Source organism: Balearica regulorum, chromosome 16 (genome assembly GCF_011004875.1).
Source record: "Balearica regulorum gibbericeps isolate bBalReg1 chromosome 16, bBalReg1.pri, whole genome shotgun sequence".
In the NCBI taxonomy this organism is placed as follows: domain Eukaryota; kingdom Metazoa; phylum Chordata; class Aves; order Gruiformes; family Gruidae; genus Balearica; species Balearica regulorum.
This window is the reverse complement of record NC_046199.1, coordinates 8,345,106-8,361,150: the sequence shown is the minus strand read 5'-3', so window position 1 is coordinate 8,361,150 and position 16,045 is coordinate 8,345,106. Positions and strand designations below refer to the sequence as shown.

At 46.2% G+C, this 16,045-nt stretch overlaps 1 protein-coding gene across 1 annotated transcript in view; it reads right to left on the bottom strand.

The window, feature by feature from the left end:
* Positions 1–585: 585 nt before the first annotated feature.
* CTNNBL1 (catenin beta like 1) overlaps positions 586–16,045 on the bottom strand; it is a 56,172-nt gene continuing 40,712 nt past the window's right edge. The window contains exons 12-16 of the mRNA XM_075768506.1: positions 14,676–14,773; positions 13,467–13,547; positions 7,016–7,153; positions 6,319–6,391; positions 586–825 (exon numbers count right to left, since the gene is read on the bottom strand). Coding sequence (XP_075624621.1) covers positions 737–825; positions 6,319–6,391; positions 7,016–7,153; positions 13,467–13,547; positions 14,676–14,773 — 479 coding nt within the window. The 3' untranslated portion in view covers positions 586–736. The remainder of the gene's footprint in view (positions 826–6,318; positions 6,392–7,015; positions 7,154–13,466; positions 13,548–14,675; positions 14,774–16,045) is intronic.

The following is a 16,045-nucleotide window of genomic DNA, read 5'->3' as shown; positions in this document are numbered from 1 at the left end:
TTAGAATACTGATTTTTCTACAGAACAAGCACAGCCAAGACCTAAAGCCAACTGCGAAAGGAAGTCAATGGAATTTGGGTGTTTCATTGATTACTCACCTTCCCTCTTAGTTTTGAGTACAACCCGGACAGTCTCACCCCAACATCCCCTTCAGGAGGGGTGACGGCTGACCAGCCTGTGCCAAAAGTTGCCTTTGATTCTGACTCACCTTTGGGAAGACGTAGCAGGAATGGCTAATGTGGGTGATTCCTGGTTTCCCTCTGCCACTGCAGAACAGTTGAACTGGACACATACCAAAGCCTCAGCCTCCCCAGTTTACATCAGTATAGTGGGTTGTACGTTTTCACTAAAGTATCAGGCTGAAGTAACTTGCTAACAAGCTCTTGGGCTATCCGGGCTTCCTCTTTAGCCTCCCTCTAATGCATATACTGTTGTATTGTTTCACATTGAGCACTGCAGTTTGACTTGGGGGAAAAAAACTAAAAAAATCAAAAAAAGGAAAAATCTTGAGCTGCCCAACTGCAAGGTGTGCAGCTGCAACCCCACTCACAGCAGACTACTTAAATAACAAACGAGGAATTTAAAAAAAAAAGCAAACTATCTTTAATATCTCCAAAATCCTATTTAGAAGTAGTTTCATAGAAACATCACTTTTATCGTGCAATCAAGGCTGGAGGAGGGCAGCAGAAGGAGGGAGAACTAGATGTGGCAGACATGGAATTTGGCCCCCGAGTCCTCAGAAATTCTCCAGCAGATCCAGGATCCGCTTTTGCTCGCTCTCCCGAAACTCCTGGTTCTTCCCATCCCCGATGTTTTCTGCGTACTCTGTGGGGGGAGAAAGCAGACAGACAACAGGCTTTGAGTGAGATGCTAATGAACGACGGCCAACTTCTCTTGCAGATACCTCAGCAGAATCTAAATCTGCGTCCACTGCAAACAACTGAACGGGAATTTATGCAAGGAGCATTGATGTTTTTTCTCCCCATCCTCAGAGTTAAAGCTTTGCATAATAAACACCTACTGACCCCTCACTAAAAGCTTTTGTAGCAAACAGAGGCCGTAGCAGGAACCTCCAGCTCTGGTCACTGAGCAGCACAATGACCCCAAGCAGACACTAGCACCCAAAGGCAGTACCCGCTCCCCGAAGTCTAACCATTTAGACGGGTGACATGCCGGGTGCTCCTCCCAACTCCTCTGTTATCCCAACAGAGCAGCCCACTGGCAGGTGTTTGATCCGGACAGTCGTATCGCTGGCCTCTCTCAGCCCGAGAAATTCAAAACAGTGCTGGACAACACTGCCTTTCCAGGTCCCTTCACATGCTGAGTATCACCAGGGATGGTCGAGCAGGGGCTGTTACACACTGGTTAAATGTTCCTAACCCTAGGTTTAACCTGTCTGTTGTCCAAGCATCCTAAAATGAGGATTTTTGTCAAGTGGAGACCAATTCCCCAATCTACAAGTACTTTTAACCCTTACAGAAGAAAACACACCAGTTCAGATTTAACTACAAACTCCTTGGCTTCGGGCAGAGGATACCAGACCCTGATCAAGGTCTTGCCTGTCCATGCACACAGCCAAACGTCGTGAAACCAAGAATTTCCTCTGCAGCTCTCCCTTCCTGACCTTCATTTAAAGCTGGCAGCTTTCATCCTGTACCAGCTCCCTCCTTCCTGCCACCAGAACCTGCGTATTCAAAGATGGTTTTAAAAAGAAAAAATGAAAAGCAGGTTTTGAGCTGTGAAAGCAAGGAGCTGAACAAATCTTAGTAAATCAGGAGCAGACTGCCTGGTTAGACAGTGTTTTCCAGCCTCCGCCTTCTCGCATTCTTTCCCTTCTTCCTAAACAAACAGAACAGCTTGTATTCAGCATCTGAATGGTAAGTTGCTGTAGAAAGTTTGCTTTAATATTTATATGTTCAGCACTGCTACATGCTTCTGAGCTCCATCAAAGCCTTTATTATAAGAGCACTGAAAAGAGTGAGGACAGGGAGAAGTTAGCTGATGTGGGAGTCTTCCCTCCTGCGTGCACTCTCTCTCTCCGTGTACAAGAAGCAGAGAAGAGAAGCCAGGGCCTCTGGGAGAAATCCTTTTAATATTTATAAACTGCTACAGTACCTGTAACAAGAGCAGGCGGGTAACGCTGAGGTTTTGCTGCAAGTGAACCTGACCTCCTCGCTGTCCTGGAGAAGGGGGACCGGCACAGGGAACTCTTCCCTCAGATGGAGGAGAAACTCTCCGTTGTACTTAATGAAGACAGCAGCAAGCTAATAGATTTGTTGTAGCTACCTGTGTACTGGCTAATTGCAAAAAGAGCAAGGCCCTGGCAGCCCAGTGTCAGCTCTGCTGCTGTTTGCACGCTTTTTTAGCAAAGGGCTACACCACCGCATCCGGGGATCAAAACCTGCCACTCACTCCTGGCCGGAGATAAACCCCACCGCGGCAGAGACGGGGTTACCTTCCCAGGAGAAAGTGCGAGCTAACGCCAGCGTTTAGCTCAGGTTCTCCTCTTCCCTTCGGGCAGTACCAGAGCTTTCTGTCAGCAGCCGTGCCCCCGCGGGGAGCTTGCGGAGGAGCAGGCTCTGTCCCCAGTGAGCCCTTTCCGTGCTTTGTCAGAGTAAATGCCTCTGAAACAGATGCAGCAACTGCAATTGCCTGTGTTTATTGCAGCCCAAGGGCAACGCTTCCCTGCTTCCCTGCCTGCCTGCCGCTACCTCTTGACAGCTCAGGATACCCACGTGAGGGATGGACGTGGTCTCTGAGCCTGGCACAGCGCTGGGGCAGCCCGGGTCGGCCCCGGTTGCAGGCAGAGCTCCGCGCTCGAAGCCTCCGCACCGCAGGCAGCGGGCTCGTGGCCCAGCTCCGGTTTTAGCTTTAAGGACCGTTCGAGTACTTCAACATACAACTCAAGCAGGGAAACTGCCGAGTGCTACTAAATGACACAGCCCTTCTATTGTCCCGGTGAGATCACTCAGGCAAAAGCAAGCCACAAATTCCTCTAGTCTTGTCCAAAAGCTCAGCATTTTTCCTTCTACATATTTAGGCTTTGTGAGACTAAAATCCCAGTGACTCCCAAGGCAGGCTGTTTACTGGGTTACCAACAGTTGCTAATGCTAATTTGAAGAGGCCAGAAAAAGCGCCCAGAATCAGGCTTAAAAAAATTAAAATTTCCCACCAAGGTTTTATGTATTTACTTTTTTATTTAAAATTCCACCACTTCAGTGAGACAGCAAAAAGAATCAAATGTAAGCTCCCTCTGCCAACAGTTAAACAGAGGTTACACATTGCTGTAGCTACACAAAGGGAAAGGACCTAAGATTGGTTTCTGCTTCATTAGACAAAATACAATGGTTACAGAACAGTAAAAATCAATAGGGAAATATTGAAGCTTGTAATGGATATTGGAAGCTCTAAAGCCTGCACATACTGAGGGACCACAGGCCAAATTTAGCACAGTCCTCATAACATGCCTACCTTTTCTTTTTGATTACCCATGCTAACAAGTTTGGTTTGTAATATTCAGTAGGCATTCCACCTTCCTGGCTCCCTGATGTGCCCATCACCTTCACTGAAACCAGATGTCTAACCAGGCATCAGCTCTCAGTGCTTCTGGGGAGGGACCTCTGCACCTCGGTTCCTGCAGGGCTCCCTGACAGCAGCTCCCCAAAGGGAGCAGGTACCAAAGGCTGGTCTCTGCGGATCAGTAAGGAACAATGTGCTTTCCTATTCCAGGGCTGAGAATCGCTATTTAGAGAGGTCTGTGCCTCACTTCATTCCCAATAAGAGAGATGGAGACCAGGAATTGCCCCAAGATACAGTCACCACTTGCTGTCATGAAGACCAGTCTCCATCCCACAAACATCCCCTCAGCCAAGGCACATACCATTCAGTTGTTTTCTTCCAAAGGATTAAACTACCTGTCCTGCTACAAGTAATGCTTGATTTTCAAGAAAAGGGAACTGTGGGAGGACTGGTCAGCCTGAAGAAATGCATTTAATGAACCTTCAGTTATTTCCTGCCCACTCCTCCCCCTTGAAAGCCCTACCGTAAGAAAACAGTCTTGCTTCCTCACTTGCATCATAAGTAATTCTGAGCAACCCCAAGGGATCCATCAGCTGTCAGGTTGCCAGAGAAACATGGAGAATATGTAGGCCATAAAAATCAAACTAAAAACCAAGCACCTAATTAGTATGCAAAAATAGAAAATAAAAACTGAACAAGAGCAAAACACTGAACAAAAAGTAAAAATAAACCAGCCCTCATCTGTCCTGAGAGCAAGTTGGAAAGTGGCCTGGAAACATTTCAGCCAAGGCTCAAGGCTCCCAATCTCTCCGTCATTTGGGATAGAGAGTCCTACAGTTCAGACACCAATTAAATTTCGGAAATCCCCCACTGGCCCCCCATTCCCCCCAGGAGGCACACTTCCAGGGTCCACAACCAAACTACTCCAACAGGCAAGCTGTGTTCAACAAGCCAACTCCTCTGGAGAGGCAGGTACTCAGCCATGACATCACTTCTGTTAAAAGCTGGTGAATCTACACCAACAACATGTTTGGCCATAGGTGTGTAACTACTGAAAAACTTAAATTTCACCAGCACAGACTGCAGATAAGCTCAGTGCTGCTCCTGGTAGGAATCTTCTGGGCCCCGTTTCAGTGTTTCACAAGGGCCCACCAACAAATTTAAGGTCACTGACAATTGTGATGGCACACGTCTCTCAAACTGACAGGCATGAGAGTTGGGGCGAGCTGAAGAGAGAGCCCCAAATACTGTATCCATCACCTACGCTATCAACATACCACGTGTGGCCTCTTCAGGAAGAGAACGTGTTACTGCTGAGAATACCGAACCTGCTGTACAATCTTGCAAGTCATGCAAGACATGATAAAACCACTGAAAAAGTTTCACAATGCAAGTCACTGTCTGTGAAAGAAAGAATCAGATGAAATTTTAATGCAGCTGCCCTCCAATTCAGCTTAGTATGTAAATCAACAAACTAAAGACATGAACGTCAAGTGTGTAAATACAGTGAGGTGTGCAGAAAAATCCCTCGGGCACCTGTGGCCCAGGTGAAGCGCGGGAATCTGAAAGTGGATGTGAGCTGTGCCCTAAGTTGGAAACAGACAGTCTGGAGGCAGAAACTGTCAAGTATCACTATTAAAAACAGAAAAGACATCCTATCCGGTCCCCTCTATTCATCAGCAGGCATTAACTTGCACTTGCTGACAAAGGACAAGGGCCAAAGCAATTGATATAGCTGCTGGTAATCTCACACTGTCAGAAAATCACTCTTAATTTCATCATACCAACCATCCTACTGATCCCCTTCTTTCCTGCAAATGGGAAGGGAGAAAAACAACAGGATCTGCAAGAAAAAAGCTGCCAGTATTGGGGGAGAGGGGGGCACAGAGAAAAGGCGAGGAGAACATCATTGTTATTCCCAAAGAAAGCAGAGACATCAAAACAACACAACCTACAGCCCAGTACCCGCGGAGATGCTGCCAACCTTCCTTTCTCTCCAGAAGAGAAAGACTCCTCACCCCTCACCGAAAACAACACAGCCCCTCAGGAGTAGACACATCCCGCACAACCCTCTGCTAAATAAGGAGGCACCTCCTGCGGGCAGCAGGTTACCAGCTCTCTCGCTAAGCCTCGCAGCTCCGAGAGGGCTGTGGGGAGAGCCCGAGTCCTGTCCTCTTCTCCCCCCGTTCAATTAGCTGCTTCTGCTGAAGGACAGCAGGCTACAGATGAGAGCCACAGCTCAAATAAGCATTGCTCTAATTCAACATAAGCATTAAAAATAACAAGCAGTACTTTAAAACTGGGATTGCAAATCACAACAGCTACATTTTAAAGCTACAGAGGATACTTTAATGCTATAATCCATATTAATCTGACACTAAGAACAAGACAAATACACCGTGGATACTAATATGGTGCAGATGGTAAAGTGCAGGGCCATGTTAATGAAAGATGAGACTCCGCTCTTCTTCCCTCTAGCATGCATATACACTTCCCTTAAATATTTACTCTAGCATTAATGTCAGCAGTGAGTTCCAGCCACTCTGCAGCTGATGGCAGCATGAAGTGATGTGCTGCTCTGTGACAGCAGACAACAGCAAACCTCCTAACTCCAAGGTAAAGCATTGTCTTTTATCAGGGTGATTCCAGCCCTGCCCAGATCTCAGAACACTACTCAACTGCTGCTTGAAGACACTCATGAAGTCAAGGAGAATTACATGTGAAGGCTCATCCTAGAAAGTGATGACCAAGCTGTCCCTGGAAGAGATGAGACACATGCACAGGAATATCTCAACTCACCCTTTAGGATGTGTCGAACAATTTTAATGGAGCTGCCTCTCATGTTCAGAATCTGGTGGACTCTCTGACGAATCTGATTGGGGACAGGAAAGAGAAGAAAGTAATATCCAATACAACACAAAACCATGCACAACCCCTTCTTCCCCGCTCTCTTTTGAGGGAACAGCAGGAAACGCTGAGCGCCACAAAACCCAACTCAGCCTTGCTAGCCCACAGTCCCAGAGCACATATTCAGAAACATTCAGGAAGGCATATGGCACAGGTACAAGTAACCACATAACACATTCACAAACCCCAATGTATTCACATCGGCAGAGATGCAGTATTTTGCATGGATCAAGAAGAGTCACCTGCGGTAGTCTGTGCCTTTGTGAGACCTTCTGAGAGAACGTCCCCTTCCACTACTCCCTCAGCAATGGCATAAATAGGGCTTTTCCATTTCAAACTGTGACCTCACTCACTGCAGACTGTATGAATTCACTGCCAGTGATCGGCTTCTGTACCCACTAATGCCCTCCTAACTGCTATAACTTGATGAAACTGTATGGACACAAGTGTAATAAGCAGGAGGTTTCCTCCCAAAAAATGGAATTAAAGAGCAGATTATTCAGTGAGGCAGTATTTGCCAGGATTTAGAGTCTTGTTTGTATCATGGATGGAAACATAGGTGATCTGCCAACTCTGTAGATAGCTTTACCTGGGGAACATTGGCATTACAGATCTCTGCCATGATGTAACAAATGAGCTGTAGAACAAAGAGACCGGCATCCAGGCGACGGAGATAGAATTCATCTTCCATGTCATCATCTATTATCTCTCCCCGACGCACCATGTCCTGTAAAGCAACACAAAGAAAAGGTGTGATGACTGTCTCTAAAAGTACTTCCTATTAGTAGCAGCAAAATGTTGGTGATATTTGCAGTTTCTTAAGAAATGCTTTGTTCCCCAAAACATTAACATCCATATCCTTCTTGCCAAGGAAGTCCTTCTTTTAATAATTCATTTAAATCCACAAAACATTTCATTAAATTTTGAACAAGGTTCAGCCTTTGCTTGTTGTGAAGTGTGTCCATCTGCAAATCAAAATTTTAATTTAAACATACAAATTACATTTTTAAATTGAGCAACTGACAGACTGGGAATATGGAACAAACCAGTATATCTATTATTTATAAGTTCTTTGTCAAAATGGAACAAAAAACCTGCTCTTTTACTGGCCATTTGAGGGTGCTGTTAAGCAGTGCAGAACATGACTTCAGCAGACTCAAAGACCTATCAGACTTCCAACTTTGTCATTGATTGATAAATGAGAAAACCAGTCCGAAAATTCTGCACCAGTACAGCTTTGCCCTTCCAGTTTTATTTGCCAGGGTCTGGTAGCAGAAGACCACTGGCTTCCATGGAAATGCTGAGGGTTCGCTCTTTGTCCGCACATATGGTGTTTAACTAGCGAGACCTGCCCAAACGGAGGCCCAAGGCAGAAGGCAAGAGGCCATTCCATTCGCCTCGTTCAGACAGAGCATCTTCGCCAAAACTGGCAAAAGCTGCCTGGCAATAAGCTCAGAGCAGTTTGCCCCTCGAGAAAGGCTGGCCACGTCCACCAGCTGAACCCACCATCCATTTTCATGGAGACCGACAGGCCAAAATACTGATGTTACATGTGACCTTTTGCATTTTGGGGTTTGTTTTTTTGGTTTTGTTCTTAAATAAAGGAAGCAGCTTGTCAGACCCTGCTAGCTCGCTGCAGCTTGTGTGATTTATTATGCAGCCGGCTGGCAGGTGGGCACACACCAGCGGAGCAATATTTTCTCATTAGAGCCATCACCAGTGAGAGCACTGTACCTGTAATGCTCAGCAAGCAGCGCTTCCTTGGGGTGCACATGCTCCAGGCAAACACACGCAAGGTCACCAGCACCAGAGCTGATGCAGGCTACCAAATTTTCCTGGTTTTGTCAAGCCAAGTCCTCACATTTAATTGTAGGTAGTGTCTTTTAGGCACAGGAAGGAAAACTAACGCTGTGCACTTCTCACTGGACAGAGTGCAACGGACGCTCACCATACAGAAATCTGATTAAGCAACTCAGAAGTACAGATGTTTACCACTGCCTCCCAAAAGTGAGAGAGGAAAGCACAGGTAACGAAATACTTTTCCGTTCCTCCTAGAAATCTAGCTTGCCAGTGAAAGAACAAGTTAAGTTTTAAAAAAATGCCTAGTTACCAAAGCCATGAAGTCAACTGCTTTGGCTACACTCCAGGATGCTTTAGCATCAGATCCTCTAGACTCTGGCACTTGCATAAACATAATTTACTTCAGGTTCTCAAAATCATGGGCACAGGCATGACTGGGCAAAACCTGCATACAAGTTCTCGCCAGTGAAAAAGAAAAATCCAATTTTGTGCAAGGAGTTACTTTCCTCACCCTATATCTGTGCCAAATCACATGAGTCTGATCAAATCTGGTCTCCTAAGCTAAGCAGTGGTGACTCTGGCTAGTAAGAGATCAGAATACTGACTGAAATATCCAAAAACCCCATTCCAGAAAGATGACAAGGCACTTGTTCCCAAAACTACCGCTTACCCTCCTCACTGAACACGCGGTCATTGGCTACTCTTCTCAACAGTGCTAAATTCCTGAACAGAAAAACATCAACAGGCCAGGATTTTGAATCTCCAGAGCAGGAAACAAAGGCCATGTCTGTTCTGTATTCTGATCCAAGCACGGCGATCACAGGAGCCGAATCCAGGCAACTGCTGTCTTGATTACACAGAGAAGGCAGCAGTTATAACAGCCCCTCTCGACAGAGAAGCAAGATTATTTTGTGCCAGTAAATTAAGCAGATATGAATTAGAAGACAAGTACAGTTTTAAGGTGCCTTTTCACAGTCTGTTTTTTTTAAGCCACAACCACCCTTTAAATGCTAATCTGCCTCCCAGTACAGTACCAAATAGCCACCTTTCCACTTTGTCTCTCTTTCAAAGCTGTCAAGTCGCTAACCTCCAAATGAGCACTCAGATGCCATTTCTAATCTGCCAACAATATGTACTGAGAAGCCCCTTGCTGATGGGAGAAGACAGCAATAAGATGGGCTTCTGTGAAGCTAAAATGAGCTTCTCTCACACTAATGAGGCAGGACTGACAGGCCTCGAGGTGTCAAGTAGAGACTCGAAACCTAAAGATACAATGGATCTGCCAATGCTATACAAAAGATCACATCTGCTTCACATAGTCACTGCCGTTGGGCCCAAAATATTCTCTGCATCCTCCTCCTTCCTCACCTACCACTCACCTTCCCCAGCACACACAGCAATGCTGGGCAGAGCAGAAGGGATGGGCGCTGATCGAGAACAGAGAACATCGCCAGGATCCTGGGTTTATTTCCTCACTGGGTGGGATCCAGGGCATCAGAGACAAGAAGGCTCCGAATGGCCATGCACGAAAACAACTGTCCTAACTTGTCTCCTACACTAAGTGCAGATTCTCTCCCCTTACTACTTTCTGTCCGTATTACTGGGCAGGGACAAGCGATGCAAGCCATGCTCAGGAGGTGCTTTCAGACCACAGGCAGGTAGTGAAATGCAAGGTCATCTCTAAGCCTTTGGTCAAAAAGGACACACAGGAGACAGAGATGGACACTTGCAAGAGGAGAGGAGCAAGCAGAAGCCTCTGGTGAAGTCAGACCATCATAACAAGGACGGCCCAGGACCATCTGGTTTCGGCTCACAGCTGTGACAACAATTTCCCCAGGAGTCTCTTTCACACGCAGAGGCTGCAGACCGCGCGGTCTCTTCAGCAGACTGACCAGCATTTTCCTTGAAACTCAGAATGGTTAGGACTGAGCCCTAGTCAGGTCATGGACTCGACTGCAGCCTGGAGAGCAGGCAGACATCCAGGTCACACCAAGGTGACCAAGCTCTCAGAACCACACAAGAAACCATCAGAGCCCTCTGCCGCGGGAAGGACTTTCTTAATTTCTGCCTTACAAGCAGAAACATGCTTGAATTTCTGTCAATTGAGCCTCCAACCTGCAAGAGCTGAAAAGCTCATTGTGATTGCTACAAAGCATACCATCGCTTCCCAGTCAGGAGAAGCAGAGCAGCAGCTCCTGCAAGAGCGTGAGCTCAACTTCAGCAGCAAGAAACAGGAACCATGTTAGGGCAGTCATCTGAAAAGGCCCACCAGTCTCAGCAAGAAAGTTACCTCAGCTTGCTGGCCGTTTGCTGGAAGACCTCACAGTACAGACAGTGCAAATTCAGCCCCACTCCAGAACACTACGTCCTGTTGTCAGTACAACGCCAGGCAATTCGGTCTTTCTAAACCAAACTGAAACAATGGGCAAATACAAATTCCTATTTCAGTTATCCAAATCTGTGGACACTGCTCTCATGCTAGGAGTTCCACCTCTCCCTTTCAAGGATGGAATGACTTAACTGTAGCACAATTAGCATGTAATTTGTAAGTCATTATAGTGCAAAGCGTCTGATGAGAATATTTTATCGAATAAACCTGCTGAGCATGATTTTCTGTGGAACTATAAAAATATTAAACCATCTCCTGTCTTTTCCTACCATTTTTAGAGATCACTAAGGCAATTGCTGCTGTCTGTAATTATGCCTCATTTTAGAGGGAGTTAAAAGCAATAGGGTTTTGCACCATTTCCTACAGAAAGAATTAAAGAATTTGAGAGGGGATAAAATATTTTCTAGGTTTTGTTAACTAACTCTGAGAAAAGTGCTAAGACAGGCATCAGGTGTTGGAGACAAATGCTCACATGGGCTTTGCTCCTGGGTTTCACATGGCAATTAGGGTAATCACTAATATAACCTCTGATCACTTCTGAATAGATTCCACAGAAGCAAACAAGTGGATAACACCGAGAAGAAGGGAAGCTCTCCCTCTGGACCTCATCCTGTTTCCTTGTCCAGATTCAGGGAGCAGTTTCATTACAACCGTTCTTCCTCAGAAACTTCAGAAATTCCTCCCCTCCCTTCTACCTCCAACTATTCCCACACCTTCAAACCACCAGAGTCAGAAGGGCTGGGCTACAAACCAGATCACTACAATAAGCCAAGTTAAAAGAAAGAAAAAGGAAGAGAGCTGCAGGAGCTTCTTATGCCAGCTGCACTGCTAAAGATAGAACATCAGGTATGATAAACTCAGGCATTCCTTGTATAATCAGGTTTTAACTTCTTGTAGTGCAAGACTTAGAGCAGGATACTCTGTCCACCAGACTTGGATCCCACTCTCATCAGTATAAGCTGAATCTGCAAAATCTCATCAGCCACCTTTTTTCTTTGGGGCAGGGAAAAAGGTGAGGATCTTTATTCCAGATTTTTGGGGTACTATGTCCTCTACTGCAAGAGAAAGGTCAATAGCCCCCAGGTGACATAGCACAGTTTCTAAAGGACCAAGCGTTCATACCATCCACGTCAATGATTCATGTGCCAAACTAGAAACATTAAAGTGCTCCATAAATCCTGTCACAGCCAGACAATGCCATGATTTGATGGACAGAATGATGGCTTTTGCCTACTTCTGCATGGGAAAACTGCTTGAGCCACTTCAGATCTCAGCAGACTGTGTCCCACTGACCACTGAGGACACTACAAAACAAAGCAAATGATAATTCCAAGAACATTCCAAGCTAGGAACAAACCTCAACATCTATTTCATACACATTGTGCCCAATATATTGCACATATGAGATGTTTCTGCCAAATCCTATTATTAGCTCTAATAGGAGCAAAGAATTGAGATCCATTTATTCTAGCCATTCCAGCCTACAGAGACCTGCAGTGGGGCAAAATCCTTCTGGATACAGGAGGAAAACCTGAGGTTCTTTTGATTTCTCTTCTCTTACGCATCAGTAAACATGAATAGGTTAATATTATTAATTAAAGAGCTTTTACACAAGCTTATTCACAAATTCTCCTCACTCCTGCTTTGTGTTGGCTGCTTGCTACAGGTGTTAACATTTGTAAACTGCTTCAGGATCTTTGTGGATAAAGGGCACGTACACCAGCTCTGCATGTTGCATTTAAGGGCTCTGTATAGCAGCTGCCCATATGCTGCCCGACTTCAGCCAGAAAAATCCATTCTGGTTTTTGAGTTCTAAAACCCACACACCAACACTGAAATGTAAAGAATAAAAAATTTCTTGCTCTGTTCCAAGTAGGATGAATGGAGTGTGAAGGGATAGCAGAAAAGGGTAAAGGCTGTTTTTCTTCAGGCCACCGTTCATTTGTGAAGCTGCAGTTGTCCATATGGAGCATGAATGCTGGCAGCAAAAGCAACTCCATTCACCGCTCACCCCCATGCCTTTTAGAGCAGCAGCAGCGCTGCTGAGCTCTGATGCCCTCAGAATGTTTGCCAGCGCCCAGAGAAGTGGCCTTGGCCGTGGGTAGACAGCTGTTTGTCGGAGCCTGGTGGGGGGCTGCAGCCCATGGCACGCTGAGCTCGCCCACGTGCGGGGACGGCGGCTGCAGTGATTACTCTCCGTCAGTGCTAATCAATCTCACACCCTCTTCAGTGCTGATACAGATAATCTTGTGGGAAGCTGGCCAAGCTTGCTAACAGCTCTGCAAGCTGCTTCCTGACTCCAACAGCTCGCTCTCTTTCAAAAAGCCTGTTCCAGCTTCAGTTCCAAGAAAGTACTGTGTGGTACCAAGGCTCATGTCATTCAAAACGATTCACTGTTGGTGTGCAGAGAGCACACCAGCCCTTGGCTGCAACCTCATCTAACTAATCAAAATAGACACTTCCTCGCAGCTGATCAGAACTCTGAAGACCAGGGTAGGAGGCCTCGAACATTATCATGTAATTGTCTCTCTGCATTTCACTTACTCTCCATCTGCCAAACCAAGCAAGATTTCAGTCAAGTAAAAATGAAGGCAAATTGAAGCACAGACGTAGGCCTTCCTAGTAAAATTCACTCTGAGAAAACATCAGAAGCACTTGCTATAGAGAAGTTCTCAGCCCATCTTATTCGAGATTAACTGGAGAGTGGGGCAACAAGAATTAAGAGGTAATAGCACAGGTATGAGGGCTCAGCTCAGAAGAGTGACGTGGCTGAGCCAGAAGTTCTGTGCAGAGAACACACCTGTACAGAGGTATCATAGACGTGAGCTGGCAAAACTTAAGCAATACATACGTGTTTCTCTCCATCAATCTTCTTATCTGCTGCCTGCATTGCATCCAGGTACTTAAAATACAGTTCCATCAGCCTATCAACCTGCAAGAGCAGAAGAGAGAGACCTAAGCCAAAAAAAAAAAAAAAAAAAAAAAAAAAAAGAACAATGCAATCATCTTTAATCCTTCATGCAATGTTGTTTTCCTCCCAGCTGCAGTCTTCACAAAGTAACAGACAATTCTGTCACTCTCAGGAAGGAATACATTACAGAAGGACGGTACAAGCGTTCGTCAGATAAGCACGCTGAGTCTGCAGGCATTTGAATGTATCACATATCACAATATGGTCTCGTCAGCTCCAGCTAGAAGGCAGCAAACAGACAGGTGTCCCCTGCTCGCTCTCCATCCCGTGCTGTGCTTCTCCAGGTCTCCTGGTTTCTTCAGTGGACCTTTCTGCCTATGCTGTATGCAGCCAAGCTTACGTTAAATATATCAGACATGTTATGGTTCTCCTGCTCTCCTCTGAACCGTATTAGGGAACTGAAAGCCAATCTAATAATGGGAAATTTTCTGTAGTTGGTAGACCAGGTTATGAAAAACACCTTTAAGACACACTAATGAGGAATACTAGAGAACCAGTATTTCCCCAGTGGCAGAATTTACAAATCCCTTGGGAATTACTGGCTTGCAAAAGCTGCTGTTTCTGTTTCACAGCTGTTTGATCTATCCATCACCATGTAAATATTTTGGAAAGAATTTCCCAGAGTAAACACCACTAAAGTGACACATTCTAGGAGAGGAATGGGGAATGTTAAATGTCTACTATAACAATTTCTAAAGTCTCTGCAAAAGAGCTTCATTAGAGAAAGTGGCACCTTTCCACACTGCCCTGGTCTCACAGAGCCAGCACAACGTACCACCACACAACACGTGCTGTATGATCAGGCTTCAGCCGAGACACACAACCCAGGGCTGAGAATCGCTACTACCATGTGCAAGAGCACCAGAAAACAAGAGCACATATGATGTGGGGAGGCCAAGCACTAAAGGCATTTCCAGTTCTTCAGTTTGTAGATATGCGAGAATGATTGCCTGCGAGAGTGTAAGACTCTATAGGCAGGTACAGTAACGGCTTCTCAGTAACTTAGTGAGCGTAACAGGCACCCTGCCGTTATCAAGTATCCTCCCAGCCTGGTAGCCCAGAGACTGCAGACACACATTCAGCACTCACCTTCTCACTGTCATTCTCTGTGAATTTATTCAGTAACCGTGTCCTCTGCTGCCCTCTCAGGTTTCGCAGAAGGGAGGCCAGGATAGAACAGACATGTTCTGGAGATACAAAATGAAAATTGCATGCTGAGATCAGGAACAGGAGCTTATTTTCTCCGTAACATGCCATTAAATTTACTACTAGCACGCCTGCATGTAGCCATTGATAAGCGGAACCCCAGTTCCTTCCCATCACCGGGGAGCAGAGGCAGAGCGGTGCCAAGAGCAGCAAGCCATGTCTGCAGGGAGCACAGGCAGCTCCTCGCCCATCACAGCCCAGCTAGCAAGGTCTCCTCTGGCTCTGCTGCACTCCTCCTGCCACACTGATCCTGCTTTTCCTCGGCGACCTGAAAAAAGCGCCTTATGTAAAGCACAAATTCTGCTCCGGTTTACCTCCCCATGCTGGCACACCTGCCTAGCAGCACACGGTCTCTTTTTGGCACCCTCCATCACAGCTAAAGGCACAGCACATGCTGCCTCCTCCCTTGGGGCTAAAAGGAATCCAGGCCAAAGCCAGCACTGTCACTCAAATGACCCTTAGTCTGACAAGCAGGGAACAGTCACTGAAACAGGAAAGCTTGAAAAAGGAATAACTGCCAGTGTGCAGCTCCTGCAGAGACTTAACCGGTATTAGCTAGAGGAAAAAAAAAAAATCCTCAAACAAACCACTTGTATTTACAGAAAATCCCGTGGATTGAATATGAATGTGCCACAACAAACCAGAAACCACCAACTAAACACGTTCTACAGTCTTCTCAATTGCACTTGGGGGTCATACTTTACAGCACAAGCCTTGGAGCCAAGTAAAAAGTCAATGTTGCAAGCACAGAAGAGACAACATCTGTGTAAATGTCCAAGCACAGCTTCACTCCGGAAGGTGACTGAACCAACTGCCCCGACCCCACAGCAGCACTGGTTGTCTTGAGGAGCGGGACTGAGCTCTGAGGAGGTGTGCAGGAACACAGATGTCCCTCAGTAGGGAACCACCAACGGAGGTACCAAAGGGCCATGTGGCATTGCTGCTTCTGTGCCTTGCACCCCTTTCCGAAGCTGCTTCTTCCCAGCACGCCCCCCCATACGCCGTCCCTCTCCAACGCGGTGCACTGCCTCAGCGCAGCCAGCTGCTGCAAAGCGCCGGGTTCAAGCAGTGTTCAAAACCACAGCTCTTTGCTCCTTGAGCGACAGAAAGCGACATGACCTTCTCCAAAAGCACTATTTTTTACCTACGGTGTCTTACACTTCTTTAACCACTAATATTTGGCTGTACCAGACTTCAGTGAAGTACAAAAGCAACTGCTTCTCTGTGTCCTTGTTTCTTCAGAAGGATTCACC